This window comes from Mycteria americana, chromosome 1 (genome assembly GCF_035582795.1).
Source record: "Mycteria americana isolate JAX WOST 10 ecotype Jacksonville Zoo and Gardens chromosome 1, USCA_MyAme_1.0, whole genome shotgun sequence".
Lineage (NCBI taxonomy): Eukaryota > Metazoa > Chordata > Aves > Ciconiiformes > Ciconiidae > Mycteria > Mycteria americana.
In genome coordinates, this window is record NC_134365.1 from 62,364,492 (window position 1) to 62,390,873 (window position 26,382).

The 26,382-nt window shown below is 42.5% G+C and overlaps 1 protein-coding gene across 9 annotated transcripts; it reads left to right on the forward strand.

Annotated features, from left to right (window-relative positions):
• The first annotated feature begins 17 nt into the window (after window positions 1-17).
• Window positions 18-20,720, forward strand: NFYB (nuclear transcription factor Y subunit beta). 9 transcript variants are annotated; one of them, XM_075502658.1, is made up of 8 exons: window positions 550-1,589; window positions 4,065-4,156; window positions 9,807-9,900; window positions 10,398-10,528; window positions 12,399-12,596; window positions 14,718-14,799; window positions 18,537-18,608; window positions 18,819-20,239. In XM_075502658.1, exons 1-8 carry the CDS (start codon window positions 1,583-1,585, stop codon window positions 18,854-18,856), a joined length of 714 nt encoding a protein of 237 aa, XP_075358773.1. In that variant the 5' UTR covers window positions 550-1,582; the 3' UTR covers window positions 18,857-20,239. The 9 variants fall into 9 exon arrangements, 8 of the variants coding, with proteins under 8 accessions (XP_075358705.1, XP_075358744.1, XP_075358763.1 ...); XR_012775902.1 differs by lacking the exon at window positions 550-1,589 and adding an exon at window positions 20,570-20,720 and having other exon boundaries at window positions 18,529-18,608; window positions 18,819-18,929; XM_075502590.1 differs by lacking the exons at window positions 550-1,589; window positions 4,065-4,156 and adding an exon at window positions 18-152 and having other exon boundaries at window positions 18,529-18,608.
• Window positions 20,721-26,382: the final 5,662 nt, after the last annotated feature.

Sequence of the window (26,382 nt, forward strand, 5' to 3'; positions counted from 1 at the left end):
GAGCCGGCGCGCGTGGCGGGGAGGCGGCGCGGAGGGAGGGCAGCCCGGCTGCGGGAAGCGGGGCTCCGCGCTGGGACTGGTTCCTTCGCAGCCATTTTCTGTCCAACCAAACAGCCGATTTGCGGAGGGAGCCAACCAGGGCCGCACTGGAGGTTTGTGCCTGGCTCCGGCCAATGATTGGTAACCGGTTCCACTGCAGGCTCGAATGAAATGTCCGTCTCCCTCCCCGGGCCCCGGCGCTGCCGCCGCGCCGCCGCCGCGGGGACCAGGAAGTGGGGGACGGCAGCCCCCGGGCCCCGCTCACCGGTCGCTCGCCTCTTTGTGCGACCGGAGGCGCGGGGGCCGCGCGGCCGGGGGAGCGGGCGGGCGGGGAGGCGGCGGCGGCGCGGGCGGGCGGGGAGGCAGCGGCGGCGGGGGGTCTTGGCAGGGGTGGCGGGGCGGCCGCTCCTGCCGGTGTCCCCCTCTCTCCGAGGGGCTGGGCGCGGGGAGGTCGTCGTCCCCCCCCCGCTCCGGCTCCATTTTGTGGCCTAGGCGGGGGGGGGGGGGGGGGGGGTGTAGGAGGCGGAGACGGCAGCCCGGTTGCCCCGCGGCCGTGTCCGCCGCGGGCCGGGCCGCGGCCGCCGGTGCGCGGGCAGGCAGGGCGCCCGGCACCCCTCACCGCCCGCCGAGGTCGCGGCGAGACACCCGCGGAACGCAGGGCCTCCCGACTGGCCGGCCTGCCGGCCGCCGCGACCCCTCGGCGGCAATTTCCCTCCCAGCCCGCCGGCCGCACTCCGTCTGCCCCAGGGCCCCTCTTCCCGGCGGCGGCATGGCGGGCGGGGGGGGCGGCTTTGTGGCGGCCGCGCCTCGCCGTGCGCGGGCGGAGGGGGCTCCGCTCCCTTTTGTTTTTGCCCGGCTAGCGCCGCAGCCCGTTTAGCCCCCTCCCCTCGCCGCGGGAGTGAGGGGCCGGGGCCCCGCCGCGCTTCTGGCGGGCCCCCACCACGCCCACGGCCGGGAGCCGGGCACCGCGGCGAGAGCGGCCCGGCCTCCCGGCCCCCGCCGCCGTTGTTGTTGAGACCGAAATGTGTTTGAAGGTCTGGCGGTGTTTTGCAGACATAAGGAGTGTAGGGCGAGGCCCCGGCATGTGCTGAGAGTACCCGGGTGACCGTGCGGGCAGCCCGGTGCGGGCACGGCGCTTTGGGGAGGGAATAACGGGCAGTGGTCTGCAGGAGGGCTCCGGCAAAAAGCTGCCAGCCAGCGGGCAGGTACAGGTGTGCGGCTTCTTCTCCCCACAGGTACGGGAGGCTGCCGCGTTCAGCGCGGAAATCACAGGCAAGGTGATTAACAATAAAGTTGCTTAATAACTGGGGACGCATTGTCTTGTTCGATTTGAAAACAAGGAATCGCGATAGATGAGGTGTCTTATCGAACAGATGGGAGCTAGGTGCAAGGAAGACTTTGAGGCTGTTTGTGTAAGTAGGAAGGTTTCCCCCTCGTGCCCCTGCGCTGGCCGCCGTTGCATCACTGAAGGGCATGAAATCAGGAAGTGAGATCGATCGGCTGGCACAGCCGAGCAGCATCGACAGCTTATCCCGTAACATACATGGCAGGTAGGAGAGAGAGACAGGAGTGTCATTCTCAATGTCTATGCAACTGTTGTGTGTGTTCGGCAAGTGTTCTTGGGCCTACCTGTGTGTGCCCACCACCGCTCCATCCAGAAATTATGTAGTTGGTGATCCTGAAGAGTATTGTGTGGGTTATTCACAGAAAATCATATTGGAAAATAAAAAAAGTTTATGTGTTCTAGTAATGTTTCTGCAGCTATTAAGGTACACTGGTTAAAGAAACCTTCCTAGGTCCTGCTGCAATACTGCAGCAATGGAAAAAGTCAACTTCTGGCTTTACCAATTCCTTCAAGGCTCAACCAAAAAAATTTTGTTCTGGAAAGAACCGTCGTGTTAAAGCTACCTAGTGTGCTTGGATTGCTTTTGGGAGGGCAAAGTAATTGATAACAATGACCCGAACGTTTCTAGGTGGTGAGGGACATAGAAATCTGGATTTCAGCCCTTGAATGGGCTCTCTTATATATAGTAGCCTTTGCCTGTCTCGCTGATAGATGGAAGTTATTGTCAATTAAAATAATTGCAGCTTTCTCAAAAGAAGCTCAGGCAAAATAGAAGCAAAAAGTAAAATGGAAGGAGCTGCTTTGGACGTTATTCACAGTCTGGCTTTAATTGGCTTGCAGGAATAGAGGAATGGTGTTTATGCATAATCATTAGCATAGTGTTCCTAAACAATAAGCTTAGTGATTACTTTTTTTTTCTTTGCTTATGTGGCCCATGGCGTGACAGTTATAACGTTAAGGGAGGATCCATCTAATTCTCTGGGAGCCCCAAGATGGTTTAATCTGAATCATTATTTATGAGGTCTGCGTGAGTTGGTTGTGCTATGCATTGAGCAGGTGATTATGTATGGTCTTGGCTGCTAGCATTTACAGCTATGAAATTATATTTTAAAGAAGTCAAGAATACTGGATATTATTCCTTAGATTTTAATATTTGACAATTACAGCAGTTCAAATTTTAATAGATAACTTCTTATTTGTGGTAATAATTACATGAAGGGAGTCAGTGTACAAAAATTGAGTGAAAAAGATTGTTCAAGATACTGTGAAGACATGAAATGTGAAATACCATGAAACTTTTCAAGTCAGATATCTTGTTTTGTCAACATTTTAAAAAGGCTTGCAAGGGTCTTCCTTTAGTGCTTTCAAATGCAAATCTCTAATGTCACTTCACCTTTAAAATTTTGCTTAGAAAGAAACTTGACTTTTCAGTACTGAGTTTTGCAATAGTACTTTAGAGAAACACGGTATTTGGAAATTGATGTTTTAGTGGCAGGATGCTTGTAAAAAGTGCAAAACATGACTATATCTACGCACACTAAACAACATGTGTAAATAGCATCAGTAGAATAAAAGGAAGTGTCAGCAAATTTGATAATTTTGACTGAAAATACTGGCCTGTCCTGAACTAGCTTTGTAAATCTCTTACTTGCCCTATTGCTTGAGAGGAATAAGCTTCTTGGCACACTTGTACTACTGCAATGAAGGAAGAACATAACCAACTTACAAACGTTATCAAACTTATACAAGAAAAAGGCAGGATTTATAGATTGCTGCTTTAATAGATAAGCTTAGTTTTTCGCAAAAAATGCTAGAAAACCATCAAAAACTTAATATGGAAAGGTAATAGGGGGTTTTCAGTCAGTGTTGCAGGAGGAAGGAGGTGCTGGTGCAGCCTCTTCAGCACTGCTGCCCTCTTCTAGCTTCTGCAAAAAGCAACAAAACTGCCTCCATTCGTCTCATTTTTTTCCCTCCAGCTTGTCTCTTTCACTGTTAAAAAATAGAAGGCATGGAAACTCAGTTTCTCCTGCTTGCTCTGTATCGCTGATCCACTCCTACTTGATGTGAAAAAGTATGCACTGGTAGTCCACCCATATATGTTGCAGCTAACCATGCTTGTGGACTGTTAGCCAGCCTGGATCCATGTGGTGGGGACTTGTGGCCCATGACATCAGGGCTTGTAAGATGTGCCATAAAGTTGATAATACTGGTATGTGGAGGGGGAAGGTGGAAGAGTGAAAAGGCCCTGTTTGGATTTCATAAGGGAAAGGTTTCCTCCCTGTGGTCCAAGGGAGGGAGCCTGGTACAGCCTAGGTGCTAACAAGCCTTAGTGACACTGTCAGGTCCTCTCAGCATCAGTCTGCTTAGCCTAATGTTATTCTGTTGTGGGGGAAAACACTGAATGTGAGAGACTAGAGGAGCCTGAGATGGAGAGAGGCAGTGCAGCATCTGTTTGTGTTCTAGGCACTTGCTAAGGGGTTTTAACTTTACATTTTTGTGGGTCTGCTGGAATGATGTCCCATGAATGAATTTACCAGTCAGTGTTTTTTGCTGCAGGAGACACTGCTTTGCTGCCAGGTGACAATTCAGTGCGAAATTAGGTTCTCCAGAAGTCATTGAAAAATAAAATGAAATTAAAATTGTATTTTCAATTTAAAATTCTTTCTGTATTTCTGTTTAGGAGCAGCAAGTGAGAGTGCAGAAAGCTCCAAGAAAAATTCATTTTCTCTGCTGTTAGGTACTGCTTTACAGCTTTACATCTCTTGTGATAAGGTGTGGTGGCAAAATTAATCTACGATGACCCATGTGGTTACTACCATTAGTTACCATTTCTGTCCTCCTTCTGTGGCAGGGACAACTGCGTGGAAAGTGTACCAAGTGCTTCAGTTCACTGCATATCATATTCTGCTGTCCCTCTTGTAGGGTAGTAATTTTGGGAGACAGGGTGGATAAATACCATGTGAAGTACTTAAATCACAAGAGGCCTTTGGTTTCCCCTCAAGAGATGAGGTCTGCAAATCATTGCCAGATAAATTCCGCGTTCTGAAGACAAAATCTTGTTTCTTTGATTCTATTTTTGCCTTTTATACTTATCTAAGTTTTAGACCCTTCCTCTCTTCAGTGCTAACAGGTCTGGGCTTTTATTCTTCTTTAGTTATCATTTAGCTGAGCCACTGATACTGCTCTCTTAAGAGAGCTCTTAAGATTAAACAGGATGCAAGGTTTACTTTGAGATACTGAGGTTTTATTAATGCAGTATAGATGTATTCTAGGAACAGCCCAAGTTGTGGGCAGCTGACAGAAGCATTTTTTTTAAGCATCCTCCAGAAAATTTTCTACCAGATGTCAGCGTAAACCTGTATGTTCATTCACTTGCAGCTTATCATTGAGTTTTGTTTGATGCCATTGATCTGAAATGTTTCCCTTCAAACATATTTCTCAGGTTAATTTCCCTGTATGCATTAATTTGTATCTTCCTAGTAATATTTGTTTTCATTAGAGTTAAAAAAACCCCCAAAACAAACCAGAAAACCACCACCAGAAAACTTTGTGCTGCTGCTCTGTATTCAGATGCTTTTTGCAGTGTATCACTGAATATTTGGGTTGAGTGTCTGGCACTTACTTGGTTTCTCTCCCTTGTTATCGATAAAAATCAGATGGTGGCATGGTCACTTTAGGGACTGACGTTGTCACTTCTGATACGCTTAGCTCTTAGTCTTGGTTCAGTCAATATGTGTATGCATGGAGGCGCTTTAGTGTTTTCTTAGCACTAAAGGCTAAGGGTAATGTACAACATGCAATAAGTGCTTCTTGCAGATGTGCTACTAGACCAATGTGTTGGAAGCCCTCCTTGCTCATACAGTTCGGTAGCCACACAGGTGTAGGAGACACTGTCTTGTATTAAGAGCCGTTGCAACGTCTGCATGCTGAAACTGCCATGCAAATGGAATATATAATCTGCAAATAGGTACTTTTCTTTAAAGAAAGTTGTAATGGCTCCATGGGCTAAAGCAAAATCTGAGAGGAGAGGTTTTGCCTGTCTGGACCTTTTAGGATTAGATCTTCCAGGATTCTGCCTATTGATGAAATTTAGCATCTACTTCCATCCAAAGAAGTGGCTCTTCCTACTAAACATGCCAGCATAAGAACTGTTGTCCTTTTAGTCTCCCAGCGACTGCGGTTACTGTAGGCAGGGTGTTGTTTCTATGCTACATTGGACTGCTGCTTTTTTAGAGTAACTTCAGGGACACTGGAAGTTTAGTTTGTTTCGTGTTTTTGTTTTTTGTTTGGGGGTTTTTTGTTTAAGGGGAGGATTAATTAGCAACAGTGTATTGAGAGCAGTGTTTTCTCATTTTCTGAGCATTGTATTGTGTTGTATGTATTACAGACCTTGTGCTGAGCTGACAATCAGATGTGTGGTGATTGACTTGCATTTTGAACATCTGAAATTAAAACTGTAATACTTGAACAGGTAATTGTGTTCATTACAAGATGACTAGGATAGCAGTGGCCACATTTTTCAGCAGGGTCATGTTTGTGTCATCCATCAGGCCCAAAGAAATACTAGTAGAGTGACTAGATGGTATATTAATTACAGTTGCTATATTCAGATGCCTAGATCTAGATTTGAATTAAATGACAAAATCAAATCTGACTGAAATTCTTCCATCAAACTTACTTGGACTGAAGTAGTGTGTAGAGATACCGCTCCTTTTCTCACCATGAGGCCAGCCAAGCAGTGGAAGAGGCTTGCAGGGTGGCTGGGCAGACTCCATCTGTGAAGGTCTTCAAGACATGGCTGTATAAAGCCCTGGGTGACCTGCTCTGAGCTTGGAGCTGACCCTGCTTTGAGCAGGGGTTAGAGTAGAGACTTCCTGAGGCCCCTTCCAACCTGAATTATCCTGTCATCCTGGATTAGGACCTGGTTATGCTAAGCGTTATGCAGAAGGGTGTTACGCTGTCTATAATCGCCTGTCCCAAGGTTGTCCTGACAGCTAAAAATCTTTGCTAAAGTAATACCCACAGAAGTAATTTCAGTTGATGTTAAGCTGTCAGTGCCTGTTTTTTTTTATCTGAGACAGATCTGCCTTTTTCTTTTGCAAGACTTTTCCTGTCAGTTTTGCTAATCACTGTTTTAGATTCATAATGCTGATAAGCTTCCACTCAATTTCTCACTAATTGTGAAATAATACATACTGTAAGTAGATACGGAAATGTGCGCACAGAAAAGAATAAAAGCAAAGATAGTACCTGGAGGATGCATTAGTCTAATATGGCCAAAACTGTCTACAGATACAGCAGAGGTTTAAAAGAGATTCAAGCAGGAATTGTCTTTTGAAGGTGAGCTGGGCTAATGAAACCAAGATGGTTTCTTAAATAATATTGCTGCATCTTGGCAATAAAGATTCAGATGGGGTAGCCTGCAGGGCGGGTGAGCAGAAACAAGTGAATTATCACATCACTGCAGAAATTTGAAGAATACTGCAATCTTGAAAGAAGGAAGCGTTTTAGAAGATATGTTTCATAGGTGACTGAAAAAGGAGAGGGGAAGAAACATCAAGGCATTTAAAATAGTACTGGGGCTGAGTAAACTTAATGCTTGAAGTTTGTGGAGACCCTAATCCTGAGTTAAATTCTGATAGGGATCAGAGAGCCAAAACTGAGAACAAGACTGCCAGAAAATCCTAACTTAATTTTGGAGGTAGCTTTTGAGATTTACCAGACTGCAGAACATTGATTGCTTCAAGTTGCAGAAGGAAGAGACACAACTCTTAATGATGGGTAATGTCAGTTTTGGTGATGTTGATGTGCAGGGTTATGATATCCTTGCATTGTCATTGCAGTGAGCTGAGTAAGCAAACTGCAGACCCTTTGGAAAATTGAAAAGCAAAGTTTTACATCTCCCAACAAGGAGTCTGCAAAATGCAGACAAAGTGAATTTATGTGAAAGTTGGCACATGGAAGGCTAATGCTTAAAGCACTATCCTTCCTTTGGGAAGAGCTGCTGTGTAGGAAGTGAAACTTTTACAAAAGCATATCAAAAGGGACCAGAAGTGCTTTAAAAAAAGCAGAGTGTGTGTGTGTAATATTCTGTACGATAAAGAAGAGGTGGAAGAGGTTTTTTTTCTCTTAAACAGCTCCTAAGGCTATATCCAGCTGTTTGTAGTATTGCCTTGAACGTGAGCAGTGCTCGGGTTACGTGTGCATCTGTGGCCAGGCGTAGCACCGGATGTTGCCTAAAGGTTTGAAAGCAAAACACAGCCCTGTGGCCACAGGCAAAGTGCAGATTAGAGAGAGGTTAAATTGCTCGTATTTCTGGGTAGGTATAAAAATAGCACGAGACTGCTTCTCCCTCTCTGTCCCTCTTCAGGCTAATGGTTCTGGAAAGAAGTGAGCTGCATGGTCTCACGGGCAATGACCACACGACCCTTTGGGGCAGAGCTGGTTTTCCAAAGACACCAGAGTACCTGCACAGCTGGTGTAGGTCAGCGAGTGAATCGAGCCGGGTTCTGCCTCCCACGGGGCTGTGTGTGTTTCTCGTCAGTAAGGCTGGCTGCTCAGGTTGGAAACAGATGGGGTGGGAAGGGGGAAGGATGGAAAGTGCTGGTCCAGAGAAGGAACTGCATGAAGCGTGGAATGGGAACAGAAGAGCTAATTTTCTAGCAAACAGGTAAATAAGCAAATGCTGACAGAGCTGTTTGATGTTAAACGTAGCCAAGAAAATTTGGGGCAAAGGCAAATCTGGCGCTGTGTATCTAAATGTGTTTAAAAAAAAAAAAAAAAAATCTTTGGATTTGTGCGCCAGTGTTGAAAGAGTTTGCATGTGCTGGGAACCTCTTCTACCTCCCTAATTTTTGCATTGTTTCTTCTCTGTACAAGAAGCATTATTAAAGGACATGACTGCAAAAATACAACTGGGGGGGGGGGGAGGGGGGGGGGAGACATTTTGGAAGCATGGGGCTAGATGTTCTGCAAAAGTTTATTTTTTAACCTACTGATTTTCAAGACACCTGCAACTGGAAAAAAGTCAAGATTGTCCGAAAGTTTTAAAAAGGTGGAGACTTTTGAATTCAAACTTAGGTTTGACACCTCTAAAATAGCCCCTTTGAAAGTGAAACTGTTGTCTGCCGTGATTCTGTGTAGGTCTGAGCTCTCTAGTGAGCAGCTGGTGATAGTGTTTAAGGAAATCTGATATTCCTGTAAAAACGCAAAATGTAATATGGTAACATATTACATGGGCTGGAGCATTTGCTCTTGCAAGAATGCGCTTATATCTGCGTGTTGTGTACGGTGACAAAATGTGGGTGCAAAAGGCAGTGATGTGTTGGGGTGCTGTTGTGGCAAGTCCTCGCTAAAGAGGTGCGAACTTCCAAGGGACGTCGGAGGCACCTTCACGTCTGCAGAATGAGGAAGCGCAATGCTTGCGATGTCTCCGAGCGGTGAGGCAGCAGGCTGCTGAGGAGTCTCTGGGCCACAGCCTCTGTTCGGAGCAGCACTGTGAGACCTATTTACTCGTTCACAAAGTAGATTTTCTAGCAAACGCTGAGACTTACCAGCAAATGGCTGCTGATGATCTCAGTAGTTCTGCCCCCGTTGGAAGGGGGAAGGCAGGAAGGGCAGGCTTCTCCCAGACACCTCCAGCTGAGACATGGTTGGTGCCAGCCAGGGACAAAGGTCCCTAGCCAGGTAGTGAAGTGCTCGCTCTTTTGGCTTCTCTCTTTCTCCTGGCATTCAAATTGCCTATTAAACTGTCACCCTGCCTCTAAAGCCCCAAGGAGAAGACTTCTTGTTGGCCACCTCATAAGAACATTGTGAGAGGAGCACTGAAGGATGTCCGGAGGAGCGAGGCGGGGCAGGACCAGGGAAAGCAAAAGAAAACACGACGCGGAAGGCACCTAGGAGTGACTGGTGCCTCGGGAAGGACAAGGATGCAGAGCTGGTCCTGATGTCTGGCTAGAAGTTTGTCAGTGGGCTTGACAAAAGTTGTTTGGGCAGAGGGTAACGGTGAGTGAAGGATGCACTCTGTGTAATAATTGTAGGCAAAGCATTCAGTGAGCAGTGGGCTGGAGTTGCGTTTTGAGGGTTGTTCAGAGAAACAGATACCTTGACCTGTTCTGGTCAGACTCTCATGGGAATGATACAAGGTTGCTATACATGTGCTGCATGAACCAAACGTTTCTGTGCACAGCCTATGCCTCCGGCTGAATTTTTGGGGAAGCTTCACAAAACGGTTTCACTATTTCCACTGTCAGTAAAGCTTAGTAGGGGGGGAGAGAGGATACTGTTCTCAAATGACAAAATATTTATACTTTGTATAAATTGGTCTCATAGTTCTAAGTTGATTAAAGTGCTGTTTTTCAGCAGTAGCTGCACTTAACGGTATAACAAACATACCTGAAAGGTTGTCTTCTTCTGGTTGTAGATGGATGGTGATAGCTCCACAACAGATGCTTCTCAGTTAGGAATTGCTGGAGATTACATTGGTGGCAGTCACTATGTGATACAGCCTCACGATGGTAAGAAATGTTACAGTAAATACTACTATTTCTGTGTGTATATATTTATCTATATCTATTTCCTTCCAGTTCTTGTATAGTTCTTTGCTATCTTATCTCAAGCTAAGAATTTGCAATTGTTTGTATTCATAATGCCTCACTGTATAAAGCATTTTTTCTGCAATCTGAGGGTGGGGGTTGGATTTTTCAATGTTGTCACTGAGTCCTTAGGGTGATGACAAAAAAATTGATGTTCCAAGAAACAATTTGTATTTTGACATGACATTAAGAGTGCTTGGTGTTCAGCAGCCACATACATTTCTGTGCATAATATAAAGATGATACTGAACACCCATAAAGGTACCCTGGTGTTACATCTATTTTTTAAAATTATTTCTACAGTGTTAATACACTGGGCTTTCAAAAGTTCTTCATCCTTTAGTGTAAGATTTTAAACTTGACTTAATTATTGCCTGCAAACAAGTACAATTTCTGTTAACTTTTCTTTATTTCATTAGACACAGAGGACAGCATGAATGATCACGAAGATACAAATGGCTCAAAAGAGAGTTTCAGAGAACAAGATATATACCTTCCAATTGCAAATGTGGCAAGGATAATGAAAAATGCTATACCCCAAACAGGAAAGGTAATACCCTTGTCTGGTAAAGAAAGCGTATGAATGAGTTTTATGCCTTCCTCTGAGTGAACTTAAGCTGGTAGAACAATACATTTTTCCAAATGATCCTGGTTTATTGGAGAAAAGCCTTATTAAAAAAAAAAAAAACTAAACAAAAAAAAAAACCCAACCCCAAAACAAAACCTGAGCAGGAGGTGGTGCATTTTTCTTAGGTTTCTGAAAGCTTTTAGTAACTGCTGTAATTAGAGTATCCACAACAGTGCTCTTCTTAGGGCTTTCAAGAGCTTTCTTTTTCTAAGATGCATTTTCTGAAATTGTCATAACAGGTCAGACTTGGTGACAATCCCATATCAGTAAGAATATTTTCTGTGTGATTCTCTCATGTAATTGAATCTGCTTTTATTGAGGTGTATAAAATTTGGAATAAGTGATGAAATAAATTGGATGAAATAAAAATGCATTCCTCATCCTGGTTAGTCTCCCATTGCGTGAATCTTTAAATGTTCAGATGCCAAAATGACCCAAGAAGTCTGCCTTATACCATGTAGCAGATAAGGCCAGATATTGAAAGACTTATTTTATTTCTTACTTCTAAGAATAGACTTTTTAATCCACTCTGCTGAGCTGGTGATTGTATGTGTGTTTGACCGTTCTACCTGTTTATCTTAAACCTTTGCAGGGCTCCTCTTACTTGCTGTTTCTCTATTGTATTCCACTACAATTCCTGCCCCAGTAACATTTCCTCTAGCTAAAGCTGATTTCTCTTTTTTTTTTTTTTGCTTTTTTTGAGATCACTCTAAGTAGAAGCAAGACATAATTTACTTGCATCTGCTTGTACTTTCATAGTGTTCAGGGCTTTCTGGAGATCTGGGTGTTACATTTATATCTTTGCTGCGAAAATATCTTCACTAGTCCATATTGTCATAAATTTTTAGTGATCAAGATGAGATTTTTCTCAAGAATTTAGCATATGGGATGTCAAGCTATCTTGAAAAATCAGGGAGGCTTTTGTGAAAAACTGCAGGGGAAGCTGCTGGCTGCTGAGTACTTCTGAAAATCTCGCCCTATGTGTCTGAAAATATCAGAGGAACTAGTAAAGATTCTACATACAGTTACTGTTTCTTTTTTTTGTTAAATATAAGTAGGTTCTTCTCATGTGAAGAATAAGAATCTCATTTATTATAACCTTTCAGTTGGCTCCTGTCAGCTTCCCAAATAATTATGAGTAATGCTTGCTGTTATTTTAAGTCAGGTAAATTACTTTTGTCCAGCTGAAAACCATAATCAAATTTACTTACTTTATTCTTGCCAGGGGCATATGTTTCTTCATTTGAATTCTCATTTGGAAAATTTATACCAGAATATTAAAGATTAGAGAGGCTTGCTGCTAGGCATGTATTGTAGTCCCTGAATCTGGTCAGGATAAAAATATTTGTCATTGCCAAATTTGTGGGAACGTACTGCAGTGCAGTTGGAACTGCTGGGTCTATTAAAAAGAAGATGGAAGTGGGCTATGACATTGTAATGAACAAGTTTAAAGAGAAAGTGTAGGTAAGCAAAGTAAGCAATACTGATACGCATCTATATGTAAAAGCTGGTACAGAACATAGTTACAACTTCAAGAGATCCTGGCAGTTGGCTGTGCTGCTTGAAATAGTAAAACTTAGGTTAAAATCATGTTGCAGCTCTGCTTACATAGAACAGTGATGACATCCAGTGGTTCCCTCACATACAGGTGTAGCCTAAATGGGTATTATAATCAGATTTTGGGATGTTTCCTTTATTATCTAGTGTATTTTTTTTGTTTTGTGTTGTGTTTTTTTTTTTTTTTAAATCTTGCATCTTGATTAATCATTTTATTATACTTTTTCCTTACTAGATTGCTAAGGACGCAAAGGAATGCGTGCAAGAGTGTGTAAGTGAATTCATCAGCTTTATAACATCAGAAGCAAGTGAGAGGTGTCACCAAGAGAAAAGAAAAACCATCAATGGAGAGGATATTCTCTTTGCCATGTCTACCTTGGGGTTTGATAGCTATGTTGAACCTTTGAAGTTATACCTCCAAAAATTCAGAGAGGTTAGTATATACTTCAGTATTTCCTCATTTATTTAACCTGGTTGTGTTTATCATTAGCTCCCTGTCATTGTAATTGTATAATGGCTAGCTTGCACAGTATCTCACAGCTATTGTCAGGGACTAATGTAATGTTTAAAAGCATTCAGAGGATATCAAGAGAAAAAGGAGTAAGTAAGCATTTTGATTAGACTTGCTGATTCAAAGTAGTTAAAGCTTTCAACTGAATAAATTCTCTAATACATTGCTGGTAGTAAATCACTCTGTTCTTTAAAGGTGCCTATTAAGAATATTTAATTCGATCTTTGGGTTCAATCAATAAAACTGTACTAGACTGCATTCTCTGAGGAACTAGCCTAATGCTTATTGTATGTCTGGGCTTCAGATCTGCAAAAGAAAAAGTTGTTTTTCTTGTGTTGGAATAATGATTCACATGGAAGGCTATCTGCTTCAATGTTTTGGGTTTTTTAATCTGTTTTTTAGCCTGTCCCTCAGTTTGTTTTTGATACATAGTACATGCTAGGTATGTGATCCAAGCAGTTTAATTTATCCCTTCTCTAGTAGAAAGGGACTCTTTCTTGCAGCAATTTAAACTTTTTCAAAAAGAAGTTGCTTCTGCTTGGGGTTTTTTATTCTGGTCCCCCCCATTCCCCTGCTTTGTTCTCGTCCCCCCCATTCCCCTGCCTCTTGTCTGGAGACAGAAGAAAATTATGCTTGCTTGCTTGCTTCTTTACTGTGGTGTTCTTTTACCTCAATACCAGATTTCACCAAACAAATCAAAGGTATTTTTATCCAGTCATCTCTCTTTCTCATAGTCCTGAATGAAGAAGCTGTTCAGGGTTAAAATAATCCTGGGGGGAAAAAACCTCAAAGCAAATTGATGTTGTTTTTTTTTTTTTAATGTGGATCTCTGTTGGTATGGCTGCCTGGTTTTACTGGCATGAGTGAAGCAGGTATGTCTAAATTGGCAGTGGTGTAGATAGAGATGCTCTTCAGACTTTCTTTGTTCTGTAAACCTAAGTTTTTTAGTTAATGGGGTCAGACTCACTAATGATATTTAATATGCTGATAGCACTTGAAGCTTCCCCTTCCCAGAAGGTCATTTGCTGTGATAACTGAGTAACAGGAGGTGCAGTCTAAAAGTTGAAGTACTGCTGGGTGCTGTCTTTTTCCAGGTCTGTGTAGCAGTTGCATATGCTGTCAAAGTGCTGTATGTGCTTTAATTAAAAAAGCAAGTAGTGCCTAGCTAGTTTCAGTACTTCTGGAGAAGTCTGAAGTGGTTCTATGCTGCTTTCATTCTGAAGTGACCATTTTTGCAGATATTTATGCTGTGGTAGCAAAGTAAGTGGGATTGGGTTTTAAATTGCATGGATGGATTGGATGGTTATGCTAATCAGTTTTAAACCTCCATTCCAGCTAGTTCTGTCTTCAGGGTACCATATATAGTGACATATTTCCGTTTTGTTGCTTAGTATTTAGTCTACATCAAACAGTTGCAGGGGAATGCTTTTTATACCTAGATTATTTTCTTAGATGTTCTTATGTAATAGCATAGAGCATCAAACTTCATACTTGTAAAACTTCATGCAGATGACTGGGAGCCTTTGCTTTCTGTGCTGCTACCCTTTCTGGCTGTAGTCCTTGATGTGGGAAAAGAAATCCAATATCTTGGTTTTAAATGTCAACTCTTAGTTGTATGATGATGGCACTTGCGTGTGGTTGGTAAGCAAATGTTGCACATTCTCAGTAGTTCTGAGATTCTGTGATTTCTTGTAAATGCTCTTAACTGCTTCTTCTGGATTACTGCAGATCTTTGACTTTCTGCAGAAGGTGAAAGCCTTTCTTAGAACTACACAATCCTAGTTTGCGGAGTTTTTATTTCAGAGGATTATGGCTAAGGTGAAAAACACCCTTCATATATTCTTGTACTATGCACGCATTCTTAAATACCATAGGGTTTTCCAGGTCTTGGATTTCAAACTCCAGCTGCTGCACAGTGACTCTTTTGCAAGGCCCAAACCTTGGCTAGAGCTCCTGGGGTCTTGAAACAATATCAAGCCAACTGTACTCTAATACATTTCTTTTTTTTTTTTTTTTTTTTCTTTCCCCCCTGCCTCTCGCCAGGCAATGAAAGGAGAAAAGGGAATTGGGGGAACAGTTACAACTGGAGACGGTCTAAGTGAGGAGCTCACAGAGGAAGCATTTAGTAAGTAATACTTTAATTTATTGTATTATTACTATGGCTTTTCTGAAAACAGCATTTCCTTTAGACATCAGAATTCTTACTTGAGGAATACATCCTGAATTGGCCACATGTTACACCTGATCCATTGAGATTTTTGTTTGAGATGTCTGGAAGATAACCTGAGCTCAAATAAACTCCACCTGTTATCCCACAAGTGTGAGGTCGTTTACCCGCTGCGTGAGATTCCAGTATACACACGGGGCAGAGGTATTTTATTTCATGTCTGCACAGAGATGGGTGCTAGGTGGTAGCTCCACAAAGCTAGCACAAAGTTCAGTCATGCAGGTACACGATATTTATATGGTCTAGTTATACATATGCATAAGTAATTACACAAAGCAGTTTTGCATTGGTCTACATTTCTCTCATTTCAGCTTAAAGCTACAGTGCTACTTTAATATTCTGTGCATGCTTGCAGGAAGTGGGGGGTAGCTTTCTTTGGTCTTTGAGTCAGTGGTTGTGATCTCCCCCTGCCGTCTTTACCTTTCTCCTAGTTTCTGTAAATCTTGTTGACTTCACGTAGTGCTGTATCCTCCTAGCCCGGCAATTTCCCTTATAACAAGATGTTTCCTTTATCAATCCCTGAAGTTCCTCGTCTTAGTTTCTTCTTCAAAGGTTAGTGATTAACAAGGGCTGCTTATTCCCCTTTTATCAGTCTCTTAGTTTTTCTTCAAGGGCACAGTCGTTAGCAAGGCACGCATTGTTTATACAAAAAGTGTGTTGTTCTATAAGGCCTCTATGGCCCTAACATCACTCCCAGTCAGTAGAATTTATGGTCAGAATGAAGTAGTGTAGTGATAAATGATGACACTCTAGTAATAGCTAATGTCAACTGTGGAGGATTTTTAAATGCATACTTTAGTGCCAGTGTTTTTTCTCTATACTTAAACACAGATTGTAATGAAATGTGCAAACTTTTTTTTTCTTTTTTCTCCACACCCACCAGTAGCTACATATTTAGGCCACATTCGTTCTACTTGCAAGACTGTTGGGGAAACAGCAAAATAAACTCCACTTGATGACTTGAGGAGCTCATCTTTCAGAAATGAGCCAGAGAAGAACATCATCTTCATATAATTCTAAAACAATTAGTATTTCTTATATTCAAAAGAATGCATAGATTGGCAATTAAAAGGTGTAGGGCAAGGAGCATCATATGCATTCACTGTAGTTTTTCTTCTCTATACTGTGAATTAAAGCCTGACACTTCTTGGGGCTTTGCATTGGTTTTTTTGATGCTGGATTCTTGCATGTAGTCTTCACCTTGGCTTTTAAGTGTTGTGGGCTGGTAGTCTTGAAGCTGATACAACTTCTTGTAGGAGGTTAGGTCCTCCTACAAGGAGGTGCAGCTCCACTCATATCTACTGACAAGATTTAGTTTTTCAAGTATCTGATAATTGTTCTGTTTAAAATCACTGATAAACTAGCAAAAATTCAAAGCTTGAGGACTGAAATGATCTATTCAGGGTCTGAAACACACTTTGCTCGCAGTGTGATGACTTCGACTATAAAACAGTAGACTCTTCAGGTCTCTCCTAATCTGGAAGATAAGCTCATAAAACTGGCTGGAAATTAAGAATCTAAACCTAAATATTGCAGGGGACTTATAGAAAGCTTTTTTTAATATTACTATCTTAATTATAATTAAAGATTAGGCAATGCAAATAGTAAACTCTTACCCATACTCACTCATATGTAATAGCTCTGGTTCAGAAGCAGTAAGACACTAGCACAACTGGAGGAGTGACTTACCTTGGGTATGTTGCTAATGGTTTCTGGATTGCAGCTGTTGGGAGTCTGTCCAGCTTGGAAGCTTGTCAAATCAATATAAAGGAATTGTTTTAAAAGCCTTATTTTGTCTATATTCTGATTTGCACTTCAAGCGTTTAAACTGCCGCTCAAGAGCTGAGGGAGAGTATATAGTTGGAAACCTCTGATTGTGTCTGCTCTCAGAATCTTGTTTTGTATGGGCAAAGAGGCAAATTCACAAGAAGTTTCTCCTCTGGATGTTCATGCTCCGCTTAGCCTGAGTACAATGCCCACCAGAAAATGGAAACCAGAAAAAAGGAATCCCCTTATGTCTGTGGATCCTCTGTCCCCTTCCCAAATTTGATATGGTCCCTGTTAAATGGCAGAATGCTGAAGATCTGCTCCTAGTCACTTGTTCAAATATCTCAGGCCTGGGAGCCTCAGTGTGCTGTATGAAATAAGCCTTAATTTGCTGTGATTTGAAAAGAGCAACTTTGGAAGCGAATATTAAGTCTTGGCAGGATGCAAAGGAGATGTTGCAGTAGTAGAAGAAGGAAAAAAAATTTTCTGTAAAATAACTGGTCGTGTCAAGTGCTGCAGGTATTTCTCTCCATAGGGGCAGCTAGATCTATTCAGAACAATGGTCTCACTGCAGGAGTAACAGTAATAGCTGTGCTACTGTGGCATAACCCTTAGCTCTTTGTCTTAGCCTAATGCCAGGGCTGAGTCAGAGGCTTGGCATTAAACTGTGTTGGAAGTGGAACATGTGCATCAAAGGGCAGTAAAATTTTGGACCTGCCAGAGCCACTCCTGACTATGATCTCAATGTGTCTCTTCATTTGCAACTTAGGTATTTGAAAATTAGTACAATGAAGGTAGGAGGGGGAAAAAAAAAAGAGACCCACAACAAAACAAAACCCCAATTTAAAAACCCCCAAGCATTAGCTTTCAAATGAAAGCTGTCAGGATTATACTGTGTTTTCTGAAATTTTGAGGGGGTTATATGTCTTAATTATACATATTAACAGCCATACTTCAGAAGGAAGAAAGCCCCATTGTTTGTCTCCTAGCGGAGAATGTTATGCTACGGTGACTTAACATACAACTTAAGAGTTTTGCTGCTTTGCTTCCAAGTAGCAGTTGTAACATCCCTGCTTTGAATGTCACAGAGTTCAACATACATGTTATTGTAAAGGTTTATCTTGGAGTATCACTCCCTGTCTTTTCTCTCTAAATCTCAGAAGTACTTTTTACTCCGTTCATTGGCCTCCTCTCTCTTCTGTGAAATTCGGAGCTCTTGTGCGTACCACGAAGGGCATGCTGAAGTCAACCAGCGTAATGTCAGGCTGTGGCAGTGCCTTCTCTTTTTTTTGTCATTGCCGGTCTCTGTTCTTCTCTGCTGCCTTCCATGGGACTTCCACGTTATGGAGTCCCTGATGGATCCTGTTTTATAAAGAAGCGGAACGATTTCATTGAGTTCCTCACAGATCTGTATGCTCAAGTGCTAACCTTATGTCTAAACAAAACAAACTGAATTCTCCCGGTTTCTTGGGATATTGAATGCTGGAGATTGCTTTTTCAGTGGTCAGGATGGCAAACTCCACTCCATTCGCCAGTGTACAGCTGCGTATGTTCTGCTTCAGATACGTACAGGGGAAGAACAAGGTGCAGGCTTACTTTTAGATTATCTGATGGAAAATTAAGTTGAATTTTTGTTTCTTAAGTGTTTCTTCTTAATGGGAATAAACTTGTTTACTTGTAACGCTCAGTAACAAGTGTGTCTATATGCAGTGTAGGATGGTAGCTGTCAGGAGAAAAATGGCTCCATAGTCCTGGAGTGGACCACAATTAAAGGTTATTTAATGGTGACAGACACATCAGGCAAGGCTCTGCGTATCCTGCAGTTCCCATCTAACTTCCTTAAAATGCTCTTTCTTTCAGCTAACCAGTTGCCAGCAGGCTTAATAACTACAGATGGCCAACAGCAGAATGTTATGGTCTACACAACATCGTACCAACAGGTACTGTATCCCGTCCCCTACTCTCCCTCTGCTGCTAAAATTCAAACGCTAATTGAGCTGCCCTGTTCTGAAAGATGAGAATGAATTTTATTTAGTCCTCTGGTGGTAGCTGTTGTGGCATTCCAACACTGTGACAATTCAAGGCCGCTAGCTGCAATGCAGTTTCAGAAAAGGTGCCTTTGAATGTAAGCTTGCATTTTCTTTCTCTAGATCTCTGGTGTTCAACAAATTCAGTTCTCATGATTTGAAGAAAACTTTGTATCTGGGAACACAAGACGGAAAAGCTGTGCAACTCTAACGAAGAGGCAGTTTTAATGACTGGTGAAGAGATTTATCTCTTTGTATATTAAATAGCTGTAATGTAGCTACCTGAAGCTTGACTAATTGAGGTGTGAGTTCTGACTCAAATCTTTTTCATGATGATTTTAAAAAAAAAATTGGATTTTAAAGGTATTAAAGTATTTTTGTTTTGTACAAGAGTTTGTTGCTCTGTATAACTCCTGTATGCATTGTATATTGCAATTTATTACTGTCAGAGATTTGTAGACAGTTTCTTATTTTCATATTGAATCATGTTACTTTTGTAATTCAGGTAAACAGCTGGGTTAATTCATGTTTACCCTTTGAATAAAATTGTAAGGGTAAAGTTCATTTCTGAATGCAAGTTGCCTTTATTATAAAGATTGAGTTGGTCTTAGTTATGTAACTTGTCTTGCATGACAACCTCAACTAACTTTACATGTCAGCATATTTATTGAAATTTTGCAAAGGACTTTTTCCTCATGAAACTAGCAGCTCAAAAGAATTGCTACAACTGTTTTTTTTATGTAACTTCAGAATTAAAAGTTAATCAAAAACAACCGATGCTCTACTACATTTAGAGACTTAGAGCTTATCAACAGTGTTGATGAAAACACTGCCTGTGTGTGACACAGGTTGTCATTTCATTTTTTTCTTTTGGTTGCATTAACTCTCCTAGGACTTTGATATATTTAAGGTAGTCTTTGTGCTACTGAAATAACTCTTCCTTTTTATGTATGGTTTTTAGAATCCAAAACTTAGAAATTCAAGGGGGGGATGGGGGGGATTTTATAGTCCTTGTGGTAAAAGATCTCATTTTAACTTTTTACTGAAATGTTTTAAGGTTTCTTGTGAGACTGTGGGAACTCAACTGTGTTAGCGACTTTCTGTGTACAGGCTGGGGGGGGGGGGGTGTGGTGTGTGTGTGTGTGTGCGTGCGCGAGAGAGTGACTGAAACTTGAACGAGTGATACAAATCTGAAATGGAAGAGAGACTTCTAGTTTGCTCTCTCTTTCCTGGTTTTGCAATAAACTCTACCTAGATAATGTAGTTCTGTATATTTAGTGAGCTGTTCTTGGTAACATTGCTGTTTCTTTAAAAATTGGGTGGGTAATTTTGTTAGATGCAATGTCTTAGCCTGTTAGGATAGGGGTGGTGGTTTTAGTAATATATCTTATTCAGACTGAATTTTGGGACCTTTGATATTTTTACTGTTTGCAGTGAACTGAAATGTAATATAATAACTATCTTTCACGTACCTGTCATTAATTTAAGCAAACCACATCTAGAATCTGTTGCCATATAATTTCTTGCTGGTTTTGTCTTTTTTTTTTTTTTAAAAAAAAGTAACAGTTTAATATTGGGAAAATAGTTTAAACTAAGACATCCCAGAAGCCTGAAATAGCTAGTTCTTTGCTAAACAAAAATTTTATGTATGTGCAGATTTGAACAGTGTTTCTTACAAATCAGCGTCATGCTGCCAGAGCCTCTGGAGGCGATCCAGTGTATTCTGTGGTGATCTGGGCGGATGTTCTGGGTTTTGTGGCAGTCTGTCAATCTTCAGCAGCTATGACTGAACAAATGGAGTTTTTCATTAAATGTACAAATGAATAACACAATCACTACACGAGCCCCTTCTGTTTGTATTCCATTTATTTCAGGCCGTCATACCCTGTTCTTGATGTTCCCAGATTTGCAATGGAAAAAGCTGTGATCTCAGCTAGGAAAGGTTTGGCAGTTGGATGTGCAGAAAGGGAGCTGAGGTCATCCATCACATTTGCTTGAAACCAGCTACATTTTTCAGTCTGCCACCTCTTCCGTGAGTTTAGGTTAAAGTGGTTTGAGTTTGTGGTTTACACACCATCATGTAAGCAAAGGAGCTGATCCTGCTTTGTTTTTCTTTTTCTTCTCCCCCTCATCCCTTGAGGTCCAGCAACAAAACTGCAACCAACTTCCTCATTCACTTCCTGAAAATACACATGTAGAAGTAATAATACAACACTTTGTTTGATCTCCTGCTGAAACCATTCACCTAATAAAGTTTGCAGGGTACTGTAGTGCTGGTGAAACAAATGTGGTCTGAGGAAATACTTGCCTAATTTATATTATTAGTAGCACAACCACTGTGGAGTCTTCGTTTTTGTTTAGCAACTGATATGTGTCCTCACCTTTCTGTTTGTAAGTACTCAAAGTTTAAAACCAAAACCAAGAGTGACCATTCCTGCTGTATCCCATCTGCTTCTACAAAACTGCTGTCTTTGGTTCTCTGAATGTTTTGTTTGAACTAACATAACCCCAAATTGAGCTTGAGCGAGCTGTGGCAGCCTATGCTAAAACTTGGAGAAAGGCTGCTTGAAATAGGAGTGATGTTCAAAGATCTTTTTCCAAGCACAGTAACTTTTTTTAGGTGTCTTTCCATGACACAAGCAAATTTTACTACATTAATTTTTTTCATGAATTTCTGTGTGACTTGATCCTTCTGATCTTTCTTGATAGAGTGCTCATGGTGTCTTTAAAAGCACAGAAATACTGTTATCTCTAGTGAAAATGCAGTTACGAGAAAAGCTAATTTAGATGGCTTTCTTCTACATACAATTTTCATTTCAGGCTTAATGGGAGCTGAGGCTCTGCCTTTACCAGTCTTGCTGATGTACGTATGCATCTTTACTATTTTATTTATTCCTCTGTTTGGATCTCTACTGAGCACTAAAATATGTGGCTGGATGGTGTAGCCAGAAGGCAGAGGGAGTCTTGGCATGAGGCAGTACATCCTCAATATCTACTGACCCATGCTTATCTGCCTGTAGCTAAAAACCTGTCTGAATTATGTGGGCTATACTTTAAATAGCCGTCTTCCTTGAACTGCACCCTGGATACACTGTGAATCGTGTCAGATTAGTAGATGGTCCCTATTGCAGAGTTTCCAGCTGATGCTCGTTAACATGTTGTAAGCATATATAGGTGATTTCTCTCCTGCCTTTGGCAGGAGAGGAAGCATATGGGCAACTGCACATGTACAGGAGATTCCTCAATGCGAAGCAACATGGAGAGCAAAGGGGAGAGCCAAGGGCTAGTATTTTCCCCCGCATCTTGCTGTCATGATAAGAGCTGGCAGCAGCCTTGCTTATAGCTATAGAATTCTTCATTTTGCAGACCTTTGAATGTGATTGATTAATTTTCTAGTTAAATCACGTAGACTTGCTGCTTCAGTTATATTTACAGTGATAAGACAACTTGCTTTTAAGTCACTGTATTCCCAAATGGTGCAGGCTAGACTTTTTTTTGGTTTTGATTTGTACCGAGTAAAGTAGAAGAAAGAAAGTTTTTCACTTAAACTTGAAGTGAATTTTCTTAGGTTTATAAATGAAAATCCTATAGGTAGATTCTAGGATGAATAATGCTATGATGAACTATGGTTTATATAAGGCCCAAGCAGTCCATAGGAAGAAGTTAAACATTGATAATGCGGACAATGGTTATTCTCATATGTCCCTTCCAAATTGCTTTGGTGAAAACAGCAGCAGTGGAAGGGTGCCTTTGGCTGTGCTACAGTTTAAGACATACACATAGTTGAAAACACGAACCAATTTCTCCTCTTTGAAAATAAGAGATGTTGTTCTGGTATAATCATTCACGCTTCCACCCTTTAAAAGGCTGAAGAAATTATACTTAAGCAACCGAATATTGATCTGTGTACTTATTGATTTGTGAAATTGGCATGATAATGGACTGCAATGTCATCTCTGACGCTCCGTATGTAAAAATTTAATGGAAAGCTCTCCAGAAACTCGGTGCCAGTTCAGCTTGTGCTGACATCCAAGGCCAAGTGCTCTTGGGAGTGAGGGCAGTTTGCTCCTATGCACAATCGTTTCCAAACTGGTGCCAGCTGCACCACATTTATTAAATTGCAGTCTCCAAGTATGGCTGCGGAGGCAGGGAGAGAGGCAAGGCAGTGCACAGTAGCTCAGAGGGAGTCAGCTCCACTGATTTAGGAAATCTTCCAGGCAAATGGCCAGGGTCATTTCCTGGAGTATCTTACTGCAGCACACTGGTCCAGAGGATCCATTTATTGGGAGCAGTGGCACCTGATTTGCTTTTGTATGAAAGAAAACTATTGAGGGTTTAAAGCTGCTGGGCAGAGGAGCATCCTTCAGGCTGCTAATCTAATCCGTGTGTGCCTAATACTTAATCTGGCCCAGCCTGTACAGCACCAGAGATGGCAGCTGAATTTCAGGACAGAGCTGCCTGAGTTTGGTTTCTGGCTAACAAACCACAGTAATACATGGCTCAGTGCTCAACCCCAAAAGGCACATCAACGACAGTGCATTGCAAAGTTTTAGCAGCAATTTATTCCTGGTCAGAATCAGCCCAGGTTTTTGGTCCTGTTCAGGGTGCAGACCGCTTTGTCCAGAAATCACCAGCGGCAGTGTGAGTCCTCCCCTGCCATTGGGGCAACAGGGCCTAAAGCATTTTCCTGCTGCTCCTAAACTCTTGTCACTGTACGTCTTCTCTGAACAAAAAAGGGTTGTTTCCAACTCAAAGCGGTTCCCTGCCCTGCCTCAGTACGCAGCTCCACTCACACTGAGAGTAGGACATGGACCTAGGCCACTGGTTGTAGCTTGCGCAGCGACGACGACAGCAGAAAACTAGTTTCTTAGGTGTATTTGTTTCAGGTGTGTCTTTAGCATGACAGAAACAAGCGAGGCAAAATTACAGAAGACTCTTAACTTAAATCAATAAAATAATTCAGTAAATAAGGGCAGGGAATCTGAAATGTCACGCCTGCAATGACGAGAGTATCATCTCCCACACAACAGGACACAGGAGCAGGGACAGCAAGTAAAAGCAATTTCCAACAGCATGCCTGAGACACAGTTCAGATATAAATGCTGTGTCATTCGAAATACAACTGCAGCTAAAATGTAGTCACCATTTTATGCAACAGCAAATTAGGGGGAATATATACTATTTTTACTCCTCTCTGCACCCCGTGTAAAGACAAATACTTGACCCCATCAGAGCTTACGTCCCATCACTGGCGAGAAGAGCGTAGCACAGATAAAAAGGACTCTGGGATGCACAGGTTTGTTTCTGTGGCATCCAACTCCTTGGCCCTGGCCATGAAATCCAAACCCACCCAGATGCTGAAGGTCCTTGTGTAATGGAACACACCGGGAAAAGCAATCTGGTAAGCAGGGGGCTGCCTGGAGCCAGCCGGTAGCAAAAGCTAAGCACTGAGGGAGAAGGGGAAGGATCTGAAGTCTCACCTCTGGCCAGCTAGAAAGCGTTTCTGCTACAGGGAAACAGGCTCCATCACGATGGGATGGGAACGCGGAGTCTGCGGGCCTGGGAAGTGCTGCATCAGAGGACGAGTCAGCTCCTACTCTATTCAAAACCAGTAGCAACAGCCATGTTTTACAAGCCAAGCAGCTGAAACTCATCCCAAGTGTCTCTTGAGTGGATGCAGTGAGATCAAGTTCTGGATCCACCAGAAAAAATATTGACGATAACCCACAGTTTTGTGTTGTCTGCCTTGACAGCTCCCATGTTACTTCAGATGGCTCAGCAGCACCTTTCTACAGCAACTTCATCTTCCTGATCTTCTAACAGCAGCACAAATACAAGAAACTGGTCTCAGTAACTAATCTTTGCATAATAACCACAGAAATAGTCTGCATTTATACTAAAACATTTATGCTATAACGTAAGTAGGTGAAACCTCAAACTGTTAGATTGAAATTCCAAGTCTTTTTTTCAAGACAGTCATTTCAGAGAGTTGCTCCTAGGCTCCGAACATTTTCCTTCCGGAGCAGACAGCATATAAAGTCAACATATAAAAGTCTCCTCCCTACTCAGGCAAAGTGCAATGAAGAAATAATTACAAAGCTGCTACTAAAAAGAAAAATTTGGGGTACTTCTTAATGCTGCTCAAAGTTATGAGCTACTACTTGTACCTAATAACTTTTTGTTAAAGGAGAATTATCGGCACTGCATATAAGAAAGAGGTGGTTATCCTCAAAGGCGGTTAGAGAGTCCCTGGCAAAAAAAACATTTAAATGAGAGAATGCAAACAAAAGAAGAGGATGCAAACAAAACCAAGGAACTGGTGGTTTTGAACCTCCTAAGATGGCACGTAGCCAGTGTGCCTCTTTTATGAATCACTTGGAAATAATTGTATATCGATGACTTCCATGTGTGGATAACAGTATTTCATAATTTCATCAGATACGGAAATAACTCTCTGAACACTACTTACCATTTGGGACACACTGAAATGCTTCATCTCTTTTTCTCTTTGAAGATACCATATCCGAGCCTTAATTTTCATTTTAAGGAGCTTCTGTACCAACTTAGCAATTACGTCAGATATTAAAAGCAGATGCTTGTGAGAGGCAAGAATCCCTTCAGTAAAACAATGAGAGCAAACCAAACCCAGCCCCAACTTGGTAGATTTTTTTTTTGGTTATTGGTAGGGCTGTAAGTCCAACAAGTAAATGTGAAGTACTTCGGGCTTTTGAAGGATTTCGGGAACAGAGCAAGGAGCCACTTAGTGCCTTTTTAGGTGCCAGATTTTCATGACCTGTCAGGCACATATGGACAGAATTAGACAAACAGGCCCAACAGCTCACAGAGATCTCTTGGGCCTTCCTCCCAACCCATCCCTTCCCAACCCTCTTCCTTCCCCCTCTCCCACCCATGCAGCCCAGCCCCTCCCTTTCTTTTGCTCCGCTGCTTCTGCCTCTTTGCCGAGCTGATGAGCCCAGCAGAGCAAACTCATACCATCTCATATAATCTGAAATTAAACTGGGTGCCTAAAACACATCAGCATCCCGCTGCCTCAAGCCTTCCAGGCATGAGCCTCCCGTTACCCGTTTTTCTCTGCGCAGCAATTCCCGCTACTGTCAATAGCGGCACAGCCAGACGATGGCTGTTGCGCTTGACCGGGGGATGCGTGGGCAAGGGAGAAGGGGGCAGAGGGGCCGTGTCTCCAGCACCAAGCCCCGCAGTCCTGGGCACCGGCGCTGTCAGCAGCCGGGGCTCCCCCCAGATCCAGACCAGGGGCCAGTGTTTGCCAGAGACTGTTTCTAAGTGGATTCAACCACCTCGCCTTGGTTTGGGGAAGACGGGAGGATTCAGCCTCACAGACCCTGCCCTATCACTTGTCCTTGGGGCCCAGCGACACGCCTGGGCTTGGTTTGTGATTTTTATCGTAGTATTTCCCAAACCAGGCCCGTGTAAGGCGGGGTCTGCAGGTGCAGGAGAGAAGTTCTCTGGCTGAGACCTGACCCGGCTCATTCACGCTGGGATCTAGCTGCATGCCCAGCCTACCCCCCCCTGCCCCACAGCACACCGTGGGGATTTCCTCTCTCTAGAGGAAGGATTGGAGGTGCAGTATCCTAAAGACTCATTCATGGAGCAAGAGGATCCATTTTAAGCTCATCTTCCTGCTACTTTCACCTAACTTCTGGAAATT